We start from the raw sequence: 25,972 nt of genomic DNA on the forward strand, positions 1-25,972 counted from the left end.
CCTGGGCCCCCCCCCCCTAAAATCTCAGCCCCCCACCCACCCCCCTCCCTCAGACCCCCTGGGAGCCCCCCTGGACCCCCTCAAATCCCTAGCCCCCCCCCCCCCCCCCTTGCCCCCCCAGACCTTCCCTCCCCAGACCTTCCCCGGGACCCATCAACCCTGACTCGGGACCCCCCCGGATCCCTGGGAACCCCCACCCTGAGTGCCCCCCTGGGTCCCTGTGCCCCCCTCCCTGAACCCCTGGGTCCCTGTGCCCCCCCCTCCCCAGACCCCTGGGTGCCCCCCCTGGACTCCTGGGTCCCTGTGCCCTCCCTCCCCAGACCCCTGAGTGCCCCCCTGGGTCCCTGTGCCCCCCTCCCTGAACCCCTGGGTCCCTGTGCCCCCCCTCCCCAGACCCCTGAGTGCCCCCCTAGGTCCCTGTGCCCCCCTCCCTGAACCCCTGGGTCCCTGTGCCCCCCCTCCCCGGACTCCTGGGTCCCTGTGCCCACCCTCCATCCACTCTACTAGCCAGCGTTGGGGGGCTAGGAGGGTTTGAGGGGAGGGGGGGTGGGGGACATCACGATGTTACACACACACACACCACACACCACACCACACCCCCCATTTTTCTCCCCGGTAGGTGAAATCCGTGAGCCACGATCTGGAGCAGTTGAACCGTTTGCTTCACGTGGCCCGGAGCCTGGTGGGGAACCCCTTCCTCTGCCTGGGGTCCTACCTGCGGAGCCTGGTGGGTTCCGTTACCTACTGCGCCCTTGAACCCTTGGCCGCCTCCATCAACCCCCTCAACGACCACTGGACCCTGCGGGATTACGCCGCGATGCTCCTCAGCCGCATCTTCGGGTGGGGGGAAAACAAAAAAAAAACAAACAAACAAAAAAATCCTGAAATGAGCGATTTATTTGAATTTTAGATAATTATCCAGGTTTTTCCCACGCTCCGGGGATGGGGCGAAGGAGGAAAATATAAATATAAATATAAGTGTAAATGTAAATGTAAATATAAATATATATAAATGTATATATAAATATAAATGTAAATATAGATATAAACATAAATACAGATATAAAGGTAAATATAGATATAAATAGAAACATAAATAGAAATATAGATATAGATATAAATATAAATGTAAATATAAATAGAAATATAGATATAAATATAGTATGGGTATAAATATAATTAAACTATAGCAATAATATAGATATGGGTATAAATATAAGTATAAATATAGATATAAGTACATATAATATAGGTACAAATCTAAGTATATACATAAGTATATATATCTAATATATTTTATTGACTATATATTATATTTATTATCCATTATACATACTATATTCCCACTTTACTATAAATTTTCTCACCGATTTGGACCCTAACGTGCTCTAAAAGTGCAATTTTCACAAGAATTAGAAGAGAAATTCGTCTCTCTATATTATATATCATATATATAGAACACATGTTTTATATATTATATACTTTTATATATTTTTTATATACATTTTATATATTATATTCCCACTTTACTATAAATTTTCTCGCCGATTTGGACACTAAAGTGCTCTAAAAGTGCAATTTTCCCAAGAATTAGAAGAAAAATTAGTCTCTCTATATTCTATATATATTATGTATTTTTTATATATTATATATATTTTTATATATTATATCATTCTTATATACTATATATATTTTTTACATACCATATTCCCACTTTACTATAAATTTTCTCACTGATTTGGACCCTAACGTGCTCTAAAAGTGCAATTTTCCCAAGAATTAGAAGAGAAATTAGTCTCTCTGTATTCTATATATATTATGTATTTTTTATATATTATATCATTTGTATATATTATATATATTTTTTACATATTATATTCCCACTTTACTATAAATTTTCTCACCGATTTGGACACTAAAGGGTTTCTAAAAGTGCAATTTTCCCAAGAATGAGAAGAGAAATGAGTCTCTCTGTATTATATATTATATATATAAAATACGTCTTTTATATATTATATACTTTTATATATTTTTATATGTATTTTATATATTATATTCCAACTTTACTATAAATTTTCTCGCCAAATCCCACACTGAAGCGTTGCAAAAGTGCAATTTTCCTAAGAATTGGAAGAGAAATTAGTCTCTATATTATATATATTATATATTGTATATTATATATATTATATGTATTATATATAATATAAAGGTTATATATTTTTTATATATTCTATATATCTTTTATGTATTCTACATATTATTTATCATCTTTATTTTACCCCCACTTTACTCTAAAGTCACTTTTCCCACCGATTCCCACACTGGAATCCCCCCGAAAGGGCACAGAAAAAATCCCCCCCCCAACCCTGGGGGGGGGGGCACCCAGGTTGGGGGGGGGTGTCGTGGCGCTTGGCAGTGGGGGGGGGGGGGGGGGGGGGGGTGTCGGCAGTGATTCCATGGGGCAGGCGTGTCCCCACGCTGCCCTCGCCCCACATCGGGCGTCCCTTCCCAAAATGATGCCACCCCTTGGGGGGGGAGTGTTATCCCTTGGAGGGGGTGTTATCCCTTGGAGGGGGGGGGGGGGGGGCTGCTTTGGGGGCTCCCTCCCCCCTCAATGACCCCACGGTTATGGGGAAACTGAGGCAGGGTGCACCCCACCCCGGGGCCTTTGCGCAACGGCCCCCTCCTCCATGACTCACTGGGGCTCCCCAGGGTGCCCCATAGCCGGGGGGGGGGACACGACAGGGGACACACCCGCAGGACATGTCAGTCCCCCCCCCACCCCCCCCCCGGCCCCACCCCGCGGCCGCAGCCCGGAGCTGAGTCATTCCCAGCAGCTGGAAAACTCACACGTGTGATGAGCGGTGCCAGCCTCAGCCCCGGGGCCTGGCGGGGGGCTGGGGGGGGGGGAAGTGGGGTCCACGGCTGAGCTGTGACACCCCCTCCCCCCCCCCCCCCGCAGCCCCCCCCGGCCCCACCATGCCCTCCCAGATGGAGCACGCCATGGAGACCCTCATGTTCACCTTCCACAAGTACGCGGGGGACAAGGACCACCTGAGCAAGGAGGAGCTGCGGTCGCTGATGGAGAAGGAGTTCCCCGGCTTCCTGGAGGTGGGGGGGGGGGGGGGCCCAGGGGGCCTATAGCACCCCAGGAGCAGACCCTATAGCACCCCTGGGGTCAGCTCCTATAGCACCCCCGGGGTCGGACCCTATAGCTCTGTGAGGACCAGACCCCGTAGCTCCCCGGGATCAGGCCCCATAGCACTCTGGGATCAGCCCCTATAGCTCCCCAAGAGCAGACCCTATAGCTCTGTGGGGGTCAGATCCTATAGCACCCCCAGGATCAGCCCCTATAGATCCATGGGGATCATGCCTGGGATCGGACCCTATAGCTCTGTGGGGATCAGCCCCTATAGCACCCCAGGGTCAGACCCTATAGCACCCCTGGGGTTAGACCCCATAGCATCCCAGGGATAACCCCCTATAGCTTCCTGGGACCCCCATAGTCCCTATAGGTTCTCGGGATCAGCCCCTATAGCACCCCCAGGATCAGCCCCTATATCTCCACGGGATCACCCTTGGGATCGGCCCCTATAGCATCCCTGGGATTAGCCCCTGTAGCACCCCTGGCACTGGCCCCTATAGCTCTGTGGGGGAACAGCCCCTATAGCACCCCGGGGTCAGACCCCATAGTGTCCCAGGAGCGGCACCTATAGCATCCCCAGGGTCAGCCCCTATAGCTCCAAGGGATCACCCGAGGGTCAGACCCCATAGCGTCCCAGGAGCAGCCCCTATAGCACCCCTGGGGTTAGACCCCATAGCATCCCAGGGGTAACCCCCTATAGCTTCCTGGGACCCCTGTAGCCCCTATAGCTCCTTGGGATCAGCCCCTATATCTCCATGGGATCACCCCCAGGATCAGCCCCTACATCTCCATGGGATCACCCCTGGGATCAGCCCCAATAGCATCCCTGGGATTAGCCCCTATAGCACCCCTGGCACTGGTTCCTATAGCTCTGTGGGTAACAGCCCCTATAGCACCCCTGGGGTTAGACCCCATAGCATCCCAGGGGTAACCCCCTATAGCTTCCTGGGACCCCTGTAGCCCCTATAGCTCCTTGGGATCAGCCCCTATATCTCCATGGGATCACCCCCAGGATCAGCCCCTACATCTCCATGGGATCACCCCTGGGATCAGCCCCAATAGCATCCCTGGGATTAGCCCCTATAGCACCCCTGGCACTGGTTCCTATAGCTCTGTGGGTAACAGCCCCTATAGCACCCCTGGGGTTAGACCCCATAGCATCCCAGGGGTAACCCCCTATAGCTTCCTGGGACCCCTGTAGCCCCTATAGCTCCTTGGGATCAGCCCCTATATCTCCACGGGATCACCCCCGGGATCAGCCCCTACATCTCCACGGGATCACCCCCGGGATCGGACCCTATAGCTCTGTGGGGATCAGCCGGTCAAGGAGGGGGGTGGGAGTGGGGGTCCTGACCCGCTGCACCCCTTTTTTCCTGCCCCCCCCCCCCCCCCCCCCAGAACCAGCGGGACCCCATGGCGCTGGACAAGATCATGCGGGACCTGGACCAGAGCCGGGACGGCACCGTGGGCTTCCAGGGCTTCTTCTCGCTGGTGGCCGGGCTCACCATCGCCTGCAACGACTACTTCGTGCGGCACATGAAGCAGAAGGGCCGGAAGTGAGGGCAGCCCCCCCACTCCCCCCCCCCGCTCCCCCAAACTCCTGGGGAGGGGGGGCTGCCCCCTCCTCCCCCCCCCCGGATATTGCCCCCCTTACCCATGGGGGCTGCCCCACATCCATGGATCCTACCCCCACCACCACCACCACCCGTGGATACTACCCTCTACATCCATGGATACTGCCCCCCATACCCTGGGGGCTGCCCCACACCCCGAGGGGCTGCCCCCCCAAGCCCTGGAGACTGCCCTGACCCTCCACCCTCACCCCCCCCCCCCTCGCCTACTGCCAACCCCCCCCCAATAAAGGTGTTTTGTACTACACTGGAGCTGCCCCGTTTCTTGGGGTCACCCTCCCCATCATGGTCACTTTGGGGTCCCCGTCACCCCTGGGGTCCCCCTGGGGTCCCCCCAGCCCCACTCATGGGGTGACCCCAGCCACGGGAGCCAGTGGGTGAGGTGGGGTCCCCCCTAATAAGGGGTGTAGGGGAGTGTGGGGGGTGACCATAGGAGGGCATGGGGCCCATGGGGGGCTGTATGGGGGGTGCCTAGGGGTCCTATAGGGGCTGCTGGGGTGGGGGGGGGCTCTGAGGGACACACGGGGGGCTGTATGGGGGCTATAGGATCTAAAGGACTGTATGTGGGTCTATAGGGCCGTACGTTGTTGTGTAGGGGGTCTATAGGGTGTGTAGGGGGTCTATAGGGCCCATAGGGGGCTGTACATCGGTGTGTAGGGGGTCTATAGGGCCCAAAGGGGGCTGTACGTCGGTGTGTAGGGGGTCTATAGGGCCCATAGGGGGCTGTATGTCAGTGTGTAGGGGGTCTATAGGGTGTGTAGGGGGTCTATAGGGCCCATAGGGGGCTGTACATCGGTGTGTAGGGGGTCTATAGGGCCCAAAGGGGGCTGTACGTTGGTGTGTAGGGGGTCTATAGGGCCCATAGGGGGCTGCATGTCAGTGTGTAGGTGACTGTAAGTGCCCGGAGGTTTGTACCGGCACCTATAGGAGCCATAGCGGGGGCTCGGAGCGGTGTAAGGCCTGCAGAGGGCTGTACAGGCACATATAGACGGCTGTACGGCCCGCCCAGGGCTGTATAGAGATGTATAGGGTGGCTGTAGCCCCACAGAGAGCTGCACAGGGGTCTACAGGGGCTGTGTGGGGTGGTATGGGGATCTATAGGGGTCTGTATGGGTCTATAGGGGGGTGGGGGGGCTCCATAGGGGCTGTATAGGGCTATATGGGGTGTATAGGGGGGTCTGTAGGGGCTGCGTGGGGTGGTATGGGGGTCCATAGGGGCTGTGTGGGGCCGTATGGGGGTCTATAGGGGTCCGTATGGGTCCATAGGGGCTGTATGGGGGTGTATAGGGGGGTGGGGGGCTCCATAGGGGCTGTATAGGGCTATATGGGGAGTATAGGGGTGTCTGTAGAGGCTGCATGGGGTGATATGGGGGTATATGGGGGTCCATAGGGGCTGTGTGGGGCGCTATGGGGGTCTATAGGGGTCTGTACCAGTTTATAGGGGCTGAATGGGGGGTCCTGTGGGGTGGGGCAGGGCCCTATAGGGGCCCATAGGGGTGTATAAGGGGTCCATAGGGGCTGTGTGTGGGAGTTTGGGGCTCTATAGGGGCTGTATGGGGGGGGGTTCTGTGGGGCGGGTCCGCGTCCTATAGGGGTGTATGGGGGTCCATAGGGGCTGTGGGGGGGGGATCTATAGGGGCTGTACGGGGGGGTCCCGTGGGGCGGGGCCCATAAGGGTGTATGGGGGGTCCATAGGGTCCGCGTGGGGCGGTACGGGGGTCTATAGGGGGGCCCACACGGGCCCTCGGGGCGGGGGCTGTGACGCAATCGGCGGAGCCCCCGCCCCCTCCGGTGACGTCAGTGGGGGCGTGGCCGCCGTCACCCCGCCGCCGCGGTCACCGCGTCCGGACCCTCCTGCGGGGCAACGGGAGCGGGGGGTGCGCGCGGGGCGGGGGGGGGGTCAGGGGTCGGGGGGGGGGGGGGGGCGGGCAGGGGGCCGGGCTGACCTCTGACCTCTGACCTGGCTGTTCCTGACCCTAGGGGGGGGGGTGTCTCTCACGGGGGGCACCGGAAGTGACGTAATTTCCCCGCCCTCGGCTGGGAGTGACATCACTGCTGGGAGTGACGTCACCACCGGGTTTCCCTGACAGGGCGTGACATCACCGACGGGGGCGGCGACGGCGTGTGACATCACCAGTGACCTCACCAACTGGGTGTGATGTCGCCAGAGGCCCCGCTGATCAGGTATGACGTCACCAGTGACCCCCCCAGCTCGATACGACATCACCAGTGACCCCGTTGACTGGGTGTGACGTCAGCAGTGACCTCACCGACCAGGTGTGACATCACCAGTGACCCCCCCCCACCCGTGTGTGACATCACCAGTGACCCCCCCGCCCACATGTGACATCGCCAGTGACCCCATTGACCGGATGTGACATCACCAGTGACCCCCCCTGCCCCCGTGTGACATCATCAGTGACCTCACCGACCGGGTGTGACATCACCAGTGACCCCCCCGCCCGGCCGCGGGGTCCCCGGGGGGGCCATGCCCCTCACTCTGCTGGCGCTGAGGCGGGGTCTCTCCACCGGCCGCCCCCCCCGCGGCCCCTCCCGTCCCTCCCCGCCACCCCCACCCGCCCCCCCGCAGCCCCCCCGGGACCTGGCGGTGCCCAACGGGGGCTGGAGCGGGGCCATGCGCCGCCATTACCGGCACCTCCTGGCCATGGCGGCCGGCGGGGCCTGGGCACGGCTGCCCTCCTACCGCCGCGCTCGCCACCACGGCGCCGCCGCGGGGACCCCGGGGCTCGGGTGGGTGACGCCGGGGGTCGGGGGGGGCCGGGAGGACACGCGTCTCTTCCTGCGCGCCATCGACGGCGACGGCAAGGGCTTCGAGTACGCCATGTTCCTCAACGCCGCCGAGCGCCGCCTGCTCTGCCTCGTCCAGCCGGGGCCGTACCTGGAGGGACACCCCGGGTGAGCGCCACCCTCACCCTCGCGTGACCCCCCCCCCGGGTCTGTGTCCCCCAACCCCCTCTTCCCCCCCCCTCCCCTTGCCCCCGGTGCTGTCACTCACCCCCTTTCCCGTGTCATCCCACCCCCTCCGAAGCCTGACCCACGGCGGCGCCATCGCCACCATCATCGACAGCGCCCTGGGGACCTGCGCCCTGGCGGTGGCCGGGCCGGTGGTGACGGCCAACCTCAGCATCGACTACCTGGCGTGAGTTGTCCCCCGGGGAGGGGGGGGGTGTCCCCAAGGTGAGGGTGGGGACACACACACACACACACACACACGGAGGGGGCTGACACCCCCCCCAATGTCCCCCCAGCCCCGTCCCGCTGGGCGCCGTGCTGCTGGTGGAGGGTCGCGCCGAGCGGATGGAGGGGCGCAAGGTCTTCCTCTCCGGCCAGGTCCGGGGGGCCGACGGGGACACGCTGCACGCACGGGCCACCGGTGAGGACCGGGGACACCCCTTGGGGACACCCCTTGGGGACACCCCCGGGGGTGGAGGGGGTGGGTGGGAGGGGGGGGGGGGGGAAATGGGGGGACACCCATCCAGCCTGTCCCCGTCCCCCCCCCCACCTCCGCTCCAGGTCTCTTCATCCGGCCGGACCCCGCCAAGATCCAGGCACAGGAGGAGGAGGGGGGCCGGTAGCCCACCCCCCCCCAACCCCCCGTGTCACCTCGTTCACCTCATGTCACCCCCGTGTCCCCCTCATATCACCCCATGGTCTCCCCCCCCTGTCCCCCATCACGTCCTCCCCAGGTCACTCCATCACCCCCGGGTCCCCCCCTACGGTATCCCCCCCCCCCAGTATCCCCCCCCCCCGTCACTCCCATGTCCCCCCTATATATTACCCCGTGTCCCCCCTGTGTCACTCTGCCCCCCCCCCCCCCGTGGTCCCCCCCATGCCACCCCCATACCACCCAGTGTCACCCCAATGTCTCCCCCCGGGTCCCTCCATGTCTCCCCCGTGTCACCCCAATGTCTCCCCCCAGGTCCCCCCCTGCCGTGTGTCCCCCCCCCCAGCCTCAGTTTCCCAGGTGGGGCTGGGGGGGGGGGGGGCCCAGGGCAATCACAGCCGCTGCCGATCACCCCTCGTGTCCCCGTGTCTCTGTGGGCTCGGGGGGGTCACGGGTGGGACCCCACGGGCGGGAAGGGGCTGCCCGGGGCGGGGGGGGGGACGGACGGGACACCGTGGGGTCCCGGCGACACGGGGAAGGGACCGGGGGTGGGCGGGGCCGGGCGCGGAGGGGCGGGGCCGCGGCGGCAGGAGGAGTGGGCGGAGTCAATGGGGTGGGCGGGGCTGCGGCAGCGGCCTTAGCTTTCTCGGGGGCGGGTCCACGAGGGGGTGGGCGGGGTTATGGGCGGGGCCGGGAGGGGTGGGCGGGGCCGGGAGGGGTGGGCGGGGCCGGGAGGGGTGGGCGGGGCCGGGCCGGGGGACAGCGCTGGTCGCGGCGGCGGATGGAGCCCGGGGCTGGGACGGGGGACACGGGACACAGGACAGGGGACGGGGGACATGGCACAGGGGACACGGGACACGGGGGGCACGGGACACAGGGGACACGGGACACGGGTCAGGGCCGGGTGGCCGTGGGGACCCCCGGGGCCCAGGTGACACTCGCCAAAGCTGGGGGCTCAGTTTCCCCCACGACCCGGCAGCGTCTGAACCCCCATGGGCGCTGGGGGGCACGGGGAGGGGGGGCTCCTCAGTGCACCCCAAAGGTGGGGACATCAGGGTGTCGTGGGGTCCCATCGCTGCGCCCCAGGGCTGGGGACATTGGGGTCCCCTGGGGTCCCACTCCTGCACCCCAAAACCGAGCACGTCAGGGTGTCATGGGGTCCCGTGGCTGCGGCCCAGAGCTGGGGATACTGGGGTGCTGTGGGTCCCACTGCTGCACCCCAAAGCTGGGGGCATTGAGGTCCCATCAGTGCACCCCAAGGCTGAGCATGTCGGGGTGCTGTGGGGTCCCACGGTTGCACCCCAAAGCTGGGGACATTGGGGTCCCCTGGGGTCCCATCCCTGCACCCCAGAGCCGGGCACATTGGGGTGCTGTGGGACTCTGTGGGGCGTGGGGGTGTTGGAGCCCCCCCGGGGCATTTGGGGCCAGTGCCCTCCCGGATGCTCGGGTCCCCGCTCCGCTTCGCCCGGGGTCACCGGGGTCACGGGGGGTGGGGGGGCGCCGCGCCCCCCCTTCGTGCCTCAGTTTCCCCCCCGGCCACGCCGTGGAAAGTCGGAAATTTCCAGTGCGTGGGGCCGGGGGGGGCAGGATGCTGGGGGGGGGGGGCAGGATGCCGGGGGGGCCCCGGAGCCCTTATAACGCTCGGCCGCGCCGCCCGTGCCGCCACCGCCGCCATGCGAGGTAGGGCCTGACACAGGGGGGCTGCGGCGGGGGGCACATGCGTGTGCGGGCGTGGGGGTGTGTGTGAGGCTGGGGGAACCGGGGGGGGTGTGGGGCAGGGGGTGGAAGGGGGTGTCTCTGTGTGCAAGGGGGGGAGCAAGCAGGGGTGCGTGTGTGGCTGGGCACGCGTGTGCGGCTGGACACGCGTGTGTGCACGCATGAGGGAGCGTGCAAGTGTGGGAGAGCATATGAGAGGCAGCATGTGTGCATGGGAGCTGGTGTGCTTGTGTGCAAGGGCGTGGGAGTGTGCACGCGTGTGTGCAAGGGTGTGAGAGCACACAAGAGTGTGCACGTGTGTGTGTGCAAGGGCAGTGGAGCATGTGGGGTGTGCACATGCGTGTGCAAGGGTGTGGGAGCATATGGGTGTGCACCCATGCGTGCAGTCCGTGGAGGCTCACAAGAGCAGACGTACATGCGTGCAGGCATGTGGGAGCCTGCAGGAGTCTGTGTGTGTGCAAGCATGTGGGAGCGTGTGGGAGCAGGCAGGGGTGTGCACGTGTGTGTGCAAGCATGATGGAGGGGGCAGGTGAGTGTGCAAAGGGGTGGGAGCGTGTGCGTGCACACAAGTGGGCATGGGGGAGTGTGTGCAAGTGGGTGGGAGCATGTTGGACCATGCGTGTGCACACGTGTGGGTGCATCTATGTGCGAGGGCAGTGTACGGGCGGGCGTGTGTGTCCCTGTGACTGTGCACACCTGTGGGAGCACGCACATGTGTGCAAACACGTGTGGGAGCATGCACATGAGTGTGTGTATGCGTGTGAGAACACCAGGAGCTGCCAGGGCATGGAGGCCGTGTGTGTCAGTGTATGTCAGCGTGTGTCAGCATCACACGTGTTTTACAGCTCACACAGACATGTTGGCACGTGTTACAGCACGACCATGCATGTTGTGGCATGTGCAGGCATGTTTTGGGGCACACGTGCGATGAGCGTTGTGTAAATGCATGTGCACGCACTGCAGGGTCTGTGCATGTGTGTTATGGCATGTTGCTGTATTCACACACATGTCACGGCATGGTGCTGTGTGTGCATGCATGTTGCGGTGTATAGCTGCATGCACACGCGTGTTATGGCATGTGCACCTGTGTCGCAGGGGGGTACAACGTGTGGGGGTGTTGTACACGGCTCCCAGTGTCCGTGCACAGAGCGTGATGTGCACGCATGTTGCAGGGCGTACACGCATGTTGCAGGCCGTACATGCGTGTTGCAGGGCATGGACGCATGTTACTGCATGTTGCGGCATGTGGTGGCCCCAGGCAGCCCCGTGTCCCCCTGCAGCCACAGCTGCAGGCGCCCCAGCCCCCCCGGGTCCCCCCCGGGTGCCCCCCAGCACCTGCGGGGCGGGCGCTCGCCCTCAGATGTGGTGGGGGCTGGCAGCTGCGCGGGGCTGGCGCAGGTGACACGGCAGGGACACGGACGGGGACACGGACGGGGGACACGCAGGTGGCCCCGTTCCCGCCTCCTCCCCCGGTCCCCCCCCTGTCCTGGCTCTGGGGAAACTGAGGCAGGGGTGCCAACACCCCTGGGCACTGGGGATGGGGTCCCCAGGGGTCTCCCCCCTCCCCTCCGTGCCATGGCGTGTTGGCCCGTGACGTGATGCGTCTGCCCGTGTCATGGCGTGTTTTGCCGTGACGCTGCGCCAGGGAGGGGGTCCTGAGCACCGGGTTGTCCCCCCACCCTGGGGATGGGGGGTGCTGACAGGTGCCAGTGGGTTCCCCTGGGGCTGGTGGGCACTGGTGGGTGCTGGTGGGAACTGGTGGGATGTTGGTGGGTGCTGGTGGGTGCTGGTGGGGCTGGTGGGATGTTGGTGGGTGCTGGTGGGTGCTGGTGGGGCTGGTGGGTGTTGGTGGGTGCTGGTGGGGTTGGTGGGTGTTGGTGGGAGCTGGTGGGATCTTGGTGGGATGTTGGTGGGTGCTGGTGGGTGCTGGTGGGTGTTGGTGGGTGTTGGTGGGTGCTGGTGGGTGCTGGTGGGTGTTGGTGGGTGTTGGTGGGTGCTGGTGGGGCTGGTGAGGCTGGTGGGTGTTGGTGGGATGTTGGTGGGTGCTGGTGGGATGATGGGTGTCGGTGGGATGTTGGTGGAGATGATGGGTACCATTGGGTGCCCACAGGGCTGGGGGGGGCTGACAGGTCCCAGTGGGCGCTGGCGGTTGCCGGTGGGTGCCCACGTCTCTGGCGGGCACCCGGGGGCCCCCGGTGCCGTGGGAGCGGCGGGTGCCGGGGAGACGTGGGGCCGGCCGAGACCTCGGCGACCTCTCGCCGCCGGTTCCCGGCAGGAGCAGCACCCGAAAGCGGCGCTTCCTGGCAGCCGCCGGCGCCGGCACCGTTGAGTAATGCGGGTGCCGGGGCGCGGGGCTGACTCAAAGCGCCGAATTCCCAGGGGTGTCCCCCCCCCCGCCCCTTCCCCCGGGGCCGGCGCCGCCGCGGGGGTCCCCGGATGCGAGGGCGGCCCCGGGCCCCAAAACTGGGGCAGGTGGAAAAAGCCGACGAAGCGGATTCGGCCCCAGGAGGAAGACGTGTGCGGGCGTGTGCACGCGTGTGCGCGCGTGAAGGAGGGGCGGTGGCCGTGCACACTCGTGCGAGAGCGGGCACGAGGGGGCCAGGGTGCACAGGAGCGTGCAAGAGCGTGCGAGAGCATTCGCAGACACGTACCAGCATCCCTGAGCGTGCGAGAGCACACGTGAGCACGCCCAGGTGTGCGCTGGGCATTGTGAACACACAAGCATTTGTGAACACGTGCAAGTGTGCGTGAATGTGTGCAAGCATGGCCAAGCAGCCCGCAGGAGTGTGCACAAGTGTTCAAAGCTTTGCACAACCCTTTGCAAACATGCACCAGCGTGGGCAAGTGTGCCCCAGCGTGTGCACACGACTGAGGGTGTGTGCCTGTGCCTGAGCGTGTCTAAGTGTGCCCAAGTGTGCATCACCCCCGCACCATCCCCGTGCTTGAACGAGCGTGTGCAACTGTGCACGAGTGTGCCCGTGTGTGCACATGAGTGTGCAAGAGTGTGTGAGCGGGAGCTCAGGTATGTCCACATGTGCACAAGCGTGTGCAAGGCAGAGGGTGACAAGCTGGTGGCAGCTGGGGGACAAGAGGGTCTCCTGGGGGCTCTGGGGCACCTCCGGGGTTGGGGTCCCCTCTCGGGTGCAGTGTCCCCCCCGTGGTGTCCCCCCATCTCCGGTGTCCCCTCGAGCTCAGCTGTTCCCTGCCTCTGGTGTCCCCCCACTTCTCCATCCCTGGTGTCCCCCACTCCCGTGGCTCAGGTGCCCCCCATCCCCGTGACTGCACCCCATGGCCCCCTGCCCACTTGTGCCATGCTGGTGCCATGTCAGGCTGTACTGGGCTGTGCCGGGCTGTACTGGGCTGTACTGGGGCTGTGCTGGGGCCGTACTGGGCTGTGCCGGGCTGTACTGGGCTGTACTGGTGCCGTACTGGGCTGTGCCAGGCTGTGCTGGCCTGTACTGGGGCCGTGCTGGTGCTGTACTGGGCTGTGCCGGGCTGTGCTGGGCTGTACTGGTGCCGTACCGGGCTGTGCCGGGCTGTGCCAGGCTGTGCTGGGCTGTACTGGTGCCGTACTGGGCTGTACCGGGCTATACCAGTGCTGTACCAGGCTGTACTGGTGCTATTCTGGGCTGTACTGGGCTGTACCGGTGCCGTACTGGGCTGTACCGGGCTGTACTGGTGCCGTACCGGTGCCATACAAGTGCTGTACTGGGCTGTACTGGGCCATACTGGTGCTCTACTGGTGCCATGCTGGGGCCATACCAATGCCGTACCGGGCTGTACCAGTGCCCATGCCGGGCCCGTACTGGGCCATACTGGTGCCGTGCCAGGCCGTACCAGTGCCATACTGGGGCTGTACCGGTGCCATGCCGGTGCCGTACCGAGCCATACCGGTGCCATGCCGGGGCCGTACTGGTGCCGTACTGGGCTGTACTGGGCCGCACCGGTGCCATGCCGGGGCCGTACCGGGCCATACCGGTGCCACGCCGGGGCCGTACCGGTGCCGTACTGGGCTGTACCGGGCCGTACTGGTGCCATGCTGGGGCCGTACCGGTGCCGTACTGGGCTGTACTGGGCCATACTGGTGCCATGCCGGGGCCGTACTGGTGCCGTAGGGGCCGTGCCGGGGCGGCGGGCACCTTCCTGCGAGGTGGGGCCGTGTCCCAGTTGTGGCTTCGCCGGCGCTCGCTGCCGCTGCGGTTTCAGCAGCCCCCGGCGTCCGGCTGGGCCCACCCTGCGCCGGGGCGGCGGGGGGACGCCCGGGGGCACCCTCGGGCTCCTTGGGGGGGGGCCCCGAGCGCCTGGGGGACAGCGGTGCCTGTGGGGCGCCCTGGGAACCCCGTCGGTGCCACCGGAGCCCACGGGGTCCCTGTGAGCCCGTGGGGACCGGGTGGGCTCAGGGGACACGAGAGCCCCCCCCAAGTGACACCGGGGTCCACAGGGGACCCCGATGGCCACGGGGGACACGTGGAGTCCCGGTGAGAAGGCGGGTGGCAGAGGCGGTCCCGGGAGGGGGACACGTGGCCCCGTAGGGTCTCCGGGAACCCTTGGGGTGACATGGGACCCCAGCGGGGACACGGGAGCCCGGGGGGTGACGTGCGAGGCCACGGGGGACGTGAGCCTATGGGGCACACGTGAGCCCACAGCGGCCACGTGAGCCCCCGTGGGGACACGTGAACCCGTGAGGGACACGTGAGCCCACGGGGGACACAGGGTCCCACAGGGGACACGTGAGCCGGGGGAGGGCGTGCGAGGACACGGATGGCACACGCGGTCCCATGGGTGCCCGCGGGGGCCGTGTCCCCCCCACCCCGGGGGTCCCTCGGGGCGGGTGCCCACCCTGTCCTTCCCCCCCCGCAGCCCACATCGAGGTGATCCCCTGCAAGATCTGCGGGGACAAGTCCTCGGGGATCCACTACGGCGTCATCACCTGCGAGGGCTGCAAGGTGGGCTGGGGTGTCGGGGGGCTGGGGTGCCAAGATGTTGGGGTGTCAGGAAGCCATAGTGCTGGGGTGATGTGACGCCGGGGTGCCGGGATGTTGGGGTGCCATGGTGCCGGGTTGCTGGGGTGCCATGGTGCCAGCGTGTCAGGATGTTGGGGTGCCGGGGTGATGGGGTGCCGAGATGTTGGGGTGTCAGGATGCCGTAGTGCCAGGATGGCACGATGCTGGGGAATCGGGGTGCTGGGATGCCGGGGTGCTGGGGTACCATGGTGTTGTGGTGCTGGGGTGTCGGGGGGCTGGGGTGCCAAGACGTTGGGGTGTCAGGATGCCATAGTGCTGGGGTGATGTGACGCCGGGGTGCTAGGGTGTTGGGGTGCTGGGGTGCAGAGGTGTTGGGGTGCTGGGGTGCCATGGTGCCGGGGTGCTGGGCTGTTGGGGCGTCTGGTTGTTAGGGTGCCAGGTGCCGGGGTGCCAGGCTTGTTGGGGTGCCATGCTGCCAGGGTGCTGGGTGCCGGGTGTCAGGGTGCCGGGGTGCCCGGTGCCGTGGTCCTGGGGTATCGGGACGCCCAGGATGTCAGGGTGTCAGGATGCGGGGATGTCAGGGTGCCGTGGTGTTGGGGTGCCGTGGTGTTGGGGTGCCGGCGTGGCGGTGACCCCCGTGGCAGGGCTTTTTCCGGCGCAGCCAGCAGAGCAGCCTGAGCTACGCCTGCTCCCGGCAGCAGAACTGCCCCATCGACCGCGCCAACCGCAACCGCTGCCAGCACTGCCGCCTCCAGAAGTGCCTGCGCCTCGGCATGTCCCGCGACGGTGGGCAGACACCCCCCCCCCCCCCCGGCCACCGGGCAGCCCCCCAGTTCCCGGGTGCACACCCCCACACACACACACCTCGGTGCATCCCCCCTCATACCTGGGTGCATCCCTCCCCTATACCTGGGCACATTCCCCCCATAATTGGGTGTAGCCCCCATAACTGGGCACATCCCCCCCATAACTGGGTGCACCCCCCCACACCTGGGTGCATCCCCCCCCCTATAACTGCTGCATCCCCCCCCCATACCTGGGTTCACTCCCCCACACCTGGGTTCACCCCCCCACCTGGCTTCACCCTCCCCCATTCCTGGGTACGTTCCCCCCCATACCTGGGTGCCCCCCCTGTCCCCGTCCCCCCCGCTGTGCCCCCCCCAGCTGTGCCCCCCTGGGGATGCTGGGCCACCCCGGGGGGGGCCGCGGTGTCCCCGGAGGAAGCGGAGGGACCGTGGGTGCGCCTGGAGGAAGCTGGGGCGGGGGGGGGGGGGGGGGGCATAGCGGCACACGCGTGGGGCCGGAAAGCCCCGGTGCCACGGGAATATGTAGGTCGTGGGGAGCCAGGCCGGCGCACGCACACGCGTGTCGACACACGTGTATCACACGTGTGTGTCCCCCCCGCCCCGCAGCCGTGAAGTTCGGCCGCATGTCCAAGAAGCAGCGGGACCGGCTGCAGGCAGAGGTGCAGCAGCAGCTGGAGCAGCGGCAGCGGGAGCGGGTGGCACAGGGGACCCCCCCCGCGCCCCTGGGGCTGACGGGGTGCCGGGGACACCCCCTGACACCCCCCAGCACCCACCACGGCGGGACGGAGGGACGGGCTGGTCCTGCGGCAGAGGGGCAGCCTGGACGGCCGGAGGGGACCAGGGGTCCGGATGGGGATGAGGACAGGGATGGGGATGGCCCCCAATTCTACCCCCACCCCACTGGCAGCAGCCTCCTGGAGTCACCCATGGCCTCCGGCGTGGAGATCGGTGAGTCGCTGGGTGCCACGTGGGGCTGGGGCTGTCACCCATGGGTGCCCCATGGTGGTGGGACCTGTCCCCATCACCCATGGGTGCTCCATGGTTGTGGGACCTGGCTCCATCACCCATGGGTGCTCCATGATGGTGGGACCTGGCTCCATCACCCATGGGTGCTCCATGGTTGTGGGACCTGGCTCCATCACCCATGGGTGCTCCATGGTGGTGGGACCTGTCCCCATCACCCATGGGTGCTCCATGGTTGTGGGACCTGGCTCCATCACCCATGGGTGCTCCATGGTTGTGGGACCTGTCCCCATCACCCATGGGTGCTCCATGGTTGTGGGACCTGGCTCCATCACCCATGGGTGCTCCATGATGGTGGGACCTGTCCCCATCAACCATGGGTGCTCCCTGATGGTGGGACCTGGCTCCATCACCCATGGGTGCTCCCTGATGGTGGGACCTGGCTCCATCACCCATGGGTGCTCCATGGTTGTGGGACCTGGCTCCATCACCCATGGGTGCCACATGGTGGTGGGACCTTGCCCATCAGGGACATGGCCGAGGGCTGCCTGCCCTGTCCCCATCCCCGAGCCCCCGTCCCCCCCGTCCCCACAGAGTACCTCACCCAGAACGTCCTCAAGTCGTACCGCGAGACCTGCCAGCTCCGCGCCGAGGACCTGCAGCTCCGGCGCTGGGACACCTTCTCCCGCGAGGAGGTCTGCGCCTACCAGAAGAAGGTGAGGCCACCGGGGTGGGGACAGGGGAGGGGACACGGCGGTCCCTAGGGCACCCAGAGGATGCCAAGGGCTGGGTGCCCGGGGCTCCGGCGTGGCGTGGAGCAATGGGGATGTTTGGAGGGATCTGTGGGGGTCTGGGGTGGGGGTGACAGCCGGGTGATGGGGTGTGACACCGGCCGGGTGACAGTCGACGGAGGAGATGTGGCAACGCTGCGCCGGGCGCATCACCGAGGCCATCCAGCACGTGGTGGAGTTCGCCAAGCGCCTGCACGGCTTCATGGACCTCTGCCAGAATGACCAGATCGTCCTCCTCAAAGCGGGTACGGGGCCACCATGTCACCTGTCCCCCAGGGCCACCACCTCCCCTGTCTCCAGCTCCAGGGCCACCCCATGCCCTTGCCCCCATCCCCGCAGTCCCTGTGGCCCCCATCTCCCCACCCCTGGTGTCCCCGGGCGATGGGATGCTCTGGTCCCATCAGGGAGGTGATGGTCCCCACGGGCCACCTTGACCCCACTGGGGTGGTGACAGTCCCATGGGCTCCACCGGGGAGGTGGCAGACCCCAAGAACCACCCGAACACCACCAGGGAGGTGACAGTCCCATGGGTCCCGCTGGGGAGGTGACAATCCCCAAGGGCCACCCCGACCCCACCGGGGAGGTGGCAGACCATGGGCTCCACCAGGGAGGTGACAGTTCATGGGTCCTACCGGGGAGGTGACAGTCCCATGGGTCCCACCTCCCATGGGAGGTGACAGACCCCACCAGGGCTGGGGTCACCGAGCCAGCCCTGAGCAGCGGCGCCGTGGGGCCCCGTGTCCCCCGGTGCCACTGTCCCCGTGTCCCCCCCGGGCGGTGGCAGGCGCCATGGAGGTGGTGCTGGTGCGCATGTGCCGAGCCTTCAACTCCGACAACCGGACCGTCTTCTTCGAGGGCAAGTACGCGGGTGCCGAGCTCTTCCGATCCCTGGGTAGGGATGGGGACACAGGGGAGTTGGGGGGACATCGGAGGGGGGGGGGGGACACAGAGGGGACACGCGGTGACCAGGGCTCCCCCCAGGCTGCCAGGAGCTCATCGGCTCCATCTTCGACTTCGCCCAGAGCCTCTGCGCCCTGCACTTCTCGGAGAGCGAGGTGGCCCTCTTCAGCGCCCTGGTCCTCGTCAACGCCAGTGAGGGACCTGTCCCCTCCTGTCCCCTGTGTCCCCCCCGCCCCTCCCCGGGCCTCAGTTTCCCCCCCGGGCCCCGTAGGAACCCCAAAACCCCCGTGGTTTTGTCCTAAAGCAGGTGCTGGGGTTGGGGTGGCCTGAGCTGGTCCCTGCTGCCCCCCCGACCCCGTCCCCGTGGTGTCCCCACCCTGTCCCTCTCCCGTCCCGCTCCGTCCCAGCTGGTCCCTGTCCCCATCCCTCTCCCCGGCCCCCTCCCTGTCACATGTGGCCCCCATCTTGTCCCCATCCTGGCCCCATCCTGCCACCGTCCCGCCTCTCCCCATCCCTGTCCTTGTCACCATCTCCATCCTCATCCTGTCCTTGTCACCATCCTCGTTCATTCCCACCCTTGACCCCATTCCATCCCAATCCCATCCCATCCCTGTCCCTGTCCCCATCCCATCCCTGTCCCCATCCTTGTCACCGTCTCCATCCTCATCCTGTCTTGTCCCCATCCTTCTTCATTCCCATCCCTGTCCCTGTCCTGTCCCCATCCCAATCCCATCCCATCCCATCCCTGTCCCCAGCTCTGTCCCCATTCCATCCCTGTCTCCGTCCTTGTCCCCTTCCTCTCCCCATCCCTGTCCCCATCCTTGTCACCATCTCCATCCTCATCCTGTCTTGTCCCCATCCTTCTTCATTCCCACCCCTGTCCCTACCCTATCTCCATCCCAATCCCATCCCATCCCATCCCATCCCATCCCTGTCCCCGTGGCCATCCCATCCCATCCCTGTCCCCACCTCTGTCCCCATCCCATCCCTGTCCCCACCTCTGTCCTCATTCCATCCCTGTCTCCATCCTTGTTCCCTTCCTCTCCCCGTCCCTGTCACCATCTCCATCCTCATCCTGTCTTGTCCCCATCCTTCTTCGTTCCCACCCCTGTCCCCACCCTGTCTCCATCCCAATCCCATCCCATCCTTGTCCCCGTGTCCAACCCATCCTTGTCCCCATCCCAATCCCCTCCCATCCCTGTCCCCATCCCCACGTCACCCCCCCGTGTCCCCGTCCCCAGACCGGCCGTGGCTGCAGGAACAGGCCAAGGTGGCCCGGCTGCAGGGACACCTGGAAGTCGCCTTCCGCCTCCTGCTGCGCCGGACCCACCGGGAGGGGCTGCTGGCCAGGGTGCGGGGACGGGGGGGACACGGGGACCGGGGGGGACACGGGGACCGGGGGGGACCTGGGGGACCGGGGGGGAGCTGCCACGGGCAGGGGGGGTGTGCCCTGGGCTGTGACACGTGTGTCCCCTCCGTGTGCATGTGTGGGGCATGTCCCCCGGCGTGGCGGGGGTGTGGTGGGCATGTGATGTCCCCTCTGTGTGCATGCATGTGACATGTATGTCCCCTGTGTGTGTGTGTGAGACACGTGTCCCCTGGCAGGATAGATGTGTGACAGGCCCGTGTCCCCTCCATGTGTGTGTGCGTGTTGCGTGTCCCCTGAGGTGGCTGGCATGTGACAGGTGTCTGTCTCCTCCATGCGTGTGTGACACACGTGTCCCGTGGCATGATAGATGTGTGATGGGGCCATGTCCCCTCCATGTGTGTGTGACGTGCATGTCCCCTGGTGTGCCAGGTGTGTGATGGGCCCATGTCCCCTCCGTGTGTGTGCGTGTCCCCTGAGGTGGCAGGCATGTGACAGGCGCATGTCCCCTCCATGTGCGTGTGACACGCGTATCCCCAGCATGCCAGGTGTGTGATGGGCCCATGTCCCATCCGTGTGTGTGTGTGTTGCGTGTCCCCTGGTGTGCCAGGCGTGTGACAGGTGCGTGTCCCCTCCGTGTGCGTGTGACACGCGTGTCCCTGGCGTGCCAGGCGTGTGACAGGCGCGTGTCCCCGTGGCAGCTGCCGCCGCAGGGCCGGCTGCGGGCGCTGTGCTCGCAGCACGTGGAGCAGCTCCAGGCCTTCCTGCGCCCGCGCCCCGGGGTGCTGCACGTCGCCTTCCCCCCGCTCTACCGGGAGCTCTTCGCCGGCGACCCCGAGGGACCCCGCTGAGCCCCCCCCTTCCCGCCGCCCTCGCACGGACACCCCCCCCTGAACCCGCGGACGGGGGGTGCGGGCACCCGGGGGTGCTCCCACGGCCGGGGGGGGGGGACGGGACCCGCATCCCGCGGGGCTCCGGCACCCGGTGGGATTTTGTCCCCCGGTGATGCTCGGTCACCCGAGGAGAAAGCCCCCGCCGCGGCTGTACCGGGGGGAATAAAGGTTTTTTGGGGGGGACAGCGCGTCCGTGGGCTCCATCATGGGGGGGTGGGGGGGGAGCGGCGGCGCGGGGGGCCCCGGGAAACACGGACCGGGGGGGGGTGTGTGGGGGGGTATGTGTGTGAGACACGGGGGTGGCCCCGGGTGACACCGGCCACGCCGCGAACGCCCCTGGGACCCCACGGCCACACCGGGCCTCGTGGGCGGGGCAGAGCCCCCTCCCCGCCTCTCTATTGGGCACCCCGCCCGTCACTCACGGCTTAGGGCGGGTCCGAGCGCCCCCCCTCCGCTCCCCTCCGCTGCTCGCTGATTGGCTGCAGCCCGCCGCCGCCCGGCGCGGATTGGCCGCTTTATTCCCAGGCCGGGCGCTGCGCCCCGCCCCCTCGCACCTCTCCTCCCTCCCCTTCCCGCCCCCGGGGATTGGCCGCCGCTCCTTCGGCGCTGATTGGTGGAGCGGGGAGGAGCGGCGCTGCGATTGGAGGGGCGGAGGGAGGGGGCGGGGCTAGCGGCGGCGGCGCGCGGGAGGCGGCGGCGGCGCGAGGGCGGCGGGACCGGGAGGGACCGGGAGGGACCGGGGGGGGGAAACCGGGACGGGGCCGGTTCCCCAGGGCTGCAACGCCGGGAGCGGGCTCCCCAGGTAGCTTGAGGCCGCCCGGGGAGGCGGCGGGAGCGGGAGGGGGTCGGTGCCCACCCGCCGCGGCGGCTCCTTCGGCGGGCGGCGGGAGGCCGCGGCCTGCATCGGCGGGAGCGGGTCTGAGGCGGGCTCGGTCCGGGGTGCCTGTCCCGCGGGGGGCCGAGGGCTGGGCAGCGGGTGTGTGGGCGGGAGGGAGGCGGTGGAGGGTCCCCCGGTGTGGGGGGGGCTCGGCCTGGGCCCCCCTTCCCCGGTCCCGGGCCTGGCTGCCGGTAACGCCTCTCCCTCCCCAGGCGCCGGCGGCGATGGCGGCGGCGAGGGGTTACTGGAGCAGCCTGACGACGCTGCAGAAAGCTGCCGTGCTCCTGGGGGTTCCGGCCGGCGCCACCGTCCTCTACATCGTGTACCGCCGCTACCGGGAGAGCCGAGGTGGGTGTCGCAGCACCCCCCTCCGGGGCGTCCCCAGCCGCCTGCCCCGTTCCCCGGCCTCCCCTCGCCTTCCCCGGGGTACTGAGGGAACACCCCGGGGGTTCTCAGAGCTGCTAGGGGGGACAGGGGGCTGCTGGGGGGGACAGGGGGCTGCTGGGGGGGACAGGGGGCTGCTGGAGCAGCTCTGAATGCCCCTTGTGCTGTTTGTAAACCCCCCCCCCGGAGGTGTTCCCATCCCTCTCCCGGGGTGGGTGGACGTGGCTGGGGGTACCCGTCACCGTCACCCCACTGTTTCCCTCCCCCCCCCCAAGAGGAGCGACTGACCTTTGTGGGAGACGAGGAGCTGGAAATCGAGGTGCAGGTCCCCCGGGTGGCCATGAAATCCATCATCGGCCGGAAAGGAGCCACCATCAAGAAGGTGAGGGGCGTTGGAGGCCACCCCGCTCGGCGGGGGCTGGGGGGGGTGGGAGGAGGAGACAGGGAGAGGCCAAGCTCACCGGGAGCCCCAGTAAATGCCAGTCCCACCCTGCGCCCGCAGCTACGGCAGGAGACGGGGGCTCACATCGACGTGGAGAGAGAGGAGGAGGGCGAGGAGACGGCGCTGCTCATCTCGGGCTCCCCCGGCCAGGTCTGCCGGGCGAAAGCCGCCATCCACCAGATCGTGGCCGAGAGCACCCCGGTGTCGGAGCAGCTCTGTGTGCCCCAGAGAGCCGTGGGCAGGATTATCGGTACCTCCACAACACCCCCCGGGGGAGGCAGGGGACAGCGGGGGGTGTCACCAATTTACCCGCTCGGTGTCCGTGGTGGCACAAAAGCCCCGATGGCCTGAGCCGCCCGGGTTCCCTGGGGAGCCGAGGCTGGTTCCTGCCCTGAACCGGCTCTTCCCCGGTTCCCCGGGGCTCTGTCTCCCGCAGGCCGGGGGGGTGAGACGGTGCGGGGCATCTGCCGCAGCTCGGGGGCCAAAGTGCTGTGCGAGCGGGAGGCTGAGGCCGGGCTGGCCCCCGTCAGGGTCATCCAGCTCTCGGGGACGCAGAAGGAGGTGGCGGCCGCCAAGGTGAGCGGGAGGCCGCGGGGTTGGGGGGCGCCTCGGCCCCCCAGCCCAACCCTCTCCTCTTTTGCCCCCCTGCCCTCCCCGCCCCCAAGAAACTCATCATGGAGAAGCTGATGGAAGAGGACGCCTTCCGAAAGGAGCTGGCGCAGTCGGCGGCGACGCGGTGCCAGCGCAAGCAGCCCCTGGGCAGCCGGAGGGAGCTGGAGCCGCTCCGCGACGGGGCACCGGAGCCCAGGGAGGAAGATGGGGGCTCCTCCTGGGGCGAAGGCTCCCTCCTGGGCCAGGAGGAGCTGGAGGATGAGAGCGAGGAGCTGGAGGAGCCGGCGGTGGGGCCTGAGGCCGCAGTGCCCAAATTTGAGGGTAAGAGAAGCATTTGGCTTGTCCCCAGGGGGGACGGACACACATTTATTCAGGTCCCTCGGGGACCTGCAGGGTGTCGGGAGCTGTTTTCTTGGTGCTGGGTGTCCCCGTTTGAAGGACACAGGATCCGTTTCTCTTTCAGTGATTTTACTTTTCAGTCAGGTCTCTTCTAACGCTGCGGAAAACCGCACTTTTAGAAGACTCCAGCATCTCGAGTTTGTGATGATATTTATTTCACAGCCAGCTCCGGGGGGTGGGTTTCAAGGTCTCGGTGTTTTCGAGCCTCCCCAGGTGCGGGGACGAGGAGGAGCGAGACCCGGGCGCCGGGCCCGAGCTGCCGACGTTCATCCCATGAACGGCACATTCCGTAGAAATTAGGAAATTTTGCTGAATTCTCTCTCCCTACTGCCATCCCGAGAACTCCTTGCCCCGGTGCCAGACCCTGAGTATAATCCTCATATATTTTATGTTGGTATCGGGGTCAATGTAGGTTCTTCAGTATTATTAATGCTAATTATTTAGTAGTATTCTATTAAATTTATATTTCTACGCTTGGGTTTCCTTGCTCTTTCCGACTCCCTTTCCCAAGTCGGGGCGGATTATTGGTTGATAGAATAATTGTCTAAACGACGACAACAAATTGTTGTGGCTTCTTCAAACTGTAGCATTGGGAGGTCGGGGGGGGGGGGGGTGTCCCCTCGGCCGCCCCCTCCGGCTCTCACCGGGGCTCCCCGCTCCTCTCCCCCAGTTCCCAGCCCCGATTTCAGCTTCCAGGCCGACGAGCACCTGGAGGTTTACGTCTCGGCCACGGAGAACCCCCACCACTTCTGGGTCCAGATCGTTGGCCACCGCAGCCTGCAGCTGGACAAGCTGATGGCCGAGATGGGCCAGTACTACCAGGGCAGCGGCTGTGCGGTGAGACCCACCGGGGCGCCGTGTCCGTCCCGTCCCCCGTCCGTCCCCCCCGCGAGGGTCCCCTGGCCCCCCCGGGGATGTCACCCGCCCCGTGTGTCCCCCTCCCCAGGCAGAGCTCTCCACCGTCCAGGCAGGGGACATTGTGGCCGCCCCTTACGCCGACGACAGCGAGTGGTACCGAGCCCGCGTCCTGGGCAGGCTGGAAAACGGCAACTTTGACCTTTACTACGTGGATTTTGGGGACAACGGGGAGGCCCCCCGCGAGGCGCTGCGAGCCCTGAGGTGAGTGGGGGATGTCAACTTTGGGGGGGGGGAGGGTGGGATACGACACACAGAGAAGGGGGGCTGTGGTTTAACCTCCCCGGGGAAGGGTGGCGGGGGCTTGGGGCTGCGTCGCCGGAGGGGTTAACGGGGGTGATTCGGTGTTTGGTGGCGGGGGGAGCCCCGGGGAGCCGGGGAGGGTGGCCGAGGGGGGGGTGTCCTCTCAGGGAGAGCCCAGTGGGACACGGTGGTTTCCCCTCCGGTGTGACGGTGGCTTTATCCCCCTGCCAGGAGCGACTTCCTGAGCCTGCCCTTCCAGGCCATCGAGTGCAGCCTGGCCGGGATCGTGCCCGTCGGTGAGAAGGGGGGGGATCCCTGGGGGGGCAGGGGGGAGGCTGGATTCAGCCCCTCAGAGGTCATCCCCTTCTAACCGGGGCGGGGGGGTCTCCGCTCCCCGTTAACCCCCGGGGCAGGGCCCGGCTGGGAAGAGGCAGCGCTGGACGCCTTCGACCGACTCACCCACTGCGCCCAGTGGAAACCGCTGCTGGCAAAAATCTCCAGTTACGCCCAGTCCGGGCTCTGCCCGCGGCCCAACGTCCGGCTCTACGACGTCCGCCACGGAGAGGTGAGCCCACACCCCCGTCCAAATCCCCCCGGCTCCATCCCCGTTGCCCCCGGCTCCATCCCCGTCTCCTTTCGGCGCAGAACCTGGACGTCGGCGCCGAACTGGTGCGGTTGGGCTTCGCCATCCCCGCTCCCCAGGAGGAAGGGGCAGTGGGGGACGGCCCCCCACAGCCCACCCAGGACCCCCCGGTGAGCAGACACGGCCCCGCAGCCGGCGGCTTGGCCCCCCGCCCCGTTTCACCGGGGGGAGCCAGCCCCGCTGCTGCCGGGGGACGGTTAACACGGCTCTTCCCGGTGCAGGAGGACGGCACCAATGCCTCCCTGGAGCCCCGGAAAAGTCCCAGTGAGACCCCCCCGGCCTGCGTCAGCCTCCTGGGTAAGGCCCCTGCGCTGGGAACACCGGGAACGTGCCCAGTTACACCGGGAACGTGCCGCCGTGGGGGGTGGCAGCCGATACGGTCCCCGTGGCCGGTTCCCTCGGGAGCTGCGGGATGGCGGGATGGTGTTCCCTGAACCGCCTCTACCGAAGCACCGGGGTTCCCCCTGACCCCCTGTTCTGTGCAGGTGCCGGTGCTGGAGACGGTGGGGACGGCGGGAGGACGGTGAGCAGCCCCTCGTGATGCCCCCACCGGGATCCGGTGCCCATTTTCATCCCGGTTTGTCTCCAGTGGTTACCGGTGCTCTTCCTATCTTAACGGCCGTGCTGGCCGCGGGGCTGTGTCCCCTCCCCGGGATA

At 65.6% G+C, this 25,972-nt stretch overlaps 4 protein-coding genes across 4 annotated transcripts; all 4 read left to right on the forward strand.

Annotated features, from left to right (window-relative positions):
• The first annotated feature begins 2,979 nt into the window (after nucleotides 1-2,979).
• On the forward strand, nucleotides 2,980-4,705 carry S100A10 (S100 calcium binding protein A10). The gene is made up of 2 exons (XM_074164579.1): nucleotides 2,980-3,111; nucleotides 4,544-4,705. The coding sequence occupies exons 1-2, from the start codon at nucleotides 2,980-2,982 to the stop codon at nucleotides 4,703-4,705; spliced, it is 294 nt and encodes a 97-aa protein (XP_074020680.1).
• Nucleotides 4,706-7,264: 2,559 nt separating this feature from the next.
• LOC141476028 (acyl-coenzyme A thioesterase THEM4-like) lies at nucleotides 7,265-8,811 on the forward strand. Its single transcript, XM_074164643.1, has 4 exons — nucleotides 7,265-7,692; nucleotides 7,826-7,936; nucleotides 8,046-8,170; nucleotides 8,311-8,811. The coding sequence occupies exons 1-4, from the start codon at nucleotides 7,265-7,267 to the stop codon at nucleotides 8,370-8,372; spliced, it is 726 nt and encodes a 241-aa protein (XP_074020744.1). The 3' UTR covers nucleotides 8,373-8,811.
• A 2,666-nt stretch (nucleotides 8,812-11,477) lies between these two features.
• Nucleotides 11,478-20,758, forward strand: RORC (RAR related orphan receptor C). Its single transcript, XM_074164377.1, is given in 12 exon segments — nucleotides 11,478-11,505; nucleotides 14,978-15,063; nucleotides 15,726-15,867; nucleotides 16,494-16,835; nucleotides 17,445-17,566; nucleotides 17,754-17,886; nucleotides 18,426-18,533; nucleotides 18,623-18,733; nucleotides 19,783-19,800; nucleotides 19,803-19,866; nucleotides 19,868-19,892; nucleotides 20,609-20,758. Coding segments are annotated over 12 exon segments (1,329 nt in total).
• Nucleotides 20,759-21,901: 1,143 nt separating this feature from the next.
• On the forward strand, nucleotides 21,902-25,856 carry TDRKH (tudor and KH domain containing). Its single transcript, XM_074164378.1, has 12 exons — nucleotides 21,902-22,025; nucleotides 22,337-22,443; nucleotides 22,564-22,753; nucleotides 22,940-23,079; nucleotides 23,169-23,436; nucleotides 24,185-24,351; nucleotides 24,461-24,633; nucleotides 24,904-24,968; nucleotides 25,086-25,237; nucleotides 25,318-25,425; nucleotides 25,537-25,612; nucleotides 25,801-25,856. Exons 1-12 carry the CDS (start codon nucleotides 21,902-21,904, stop codon nucleotides 25,854-25,856), a joined length of 1,626 nt encoding a protein of 541 aa, XP_074020479.1.
• The last annotated feature ends 116 nt before the right edge of the window (nucleotides 25,857-25,972 follow it).

The sequence above is a fragment of the Numenius arquata genome, chromosome 27, assembly GCF_964106895.1.
Source record: "Numenius arquata chromosome 27, bNumArq3.hap1.1, whole genome shotgun sequence".
In the NCBI taxonomy this organism is placed as follows: Eukaryota; Metazoa; Chordata; class Aves; order Charadriiformes; family Scolopacidae; genus Numenius; species Numenius arquata.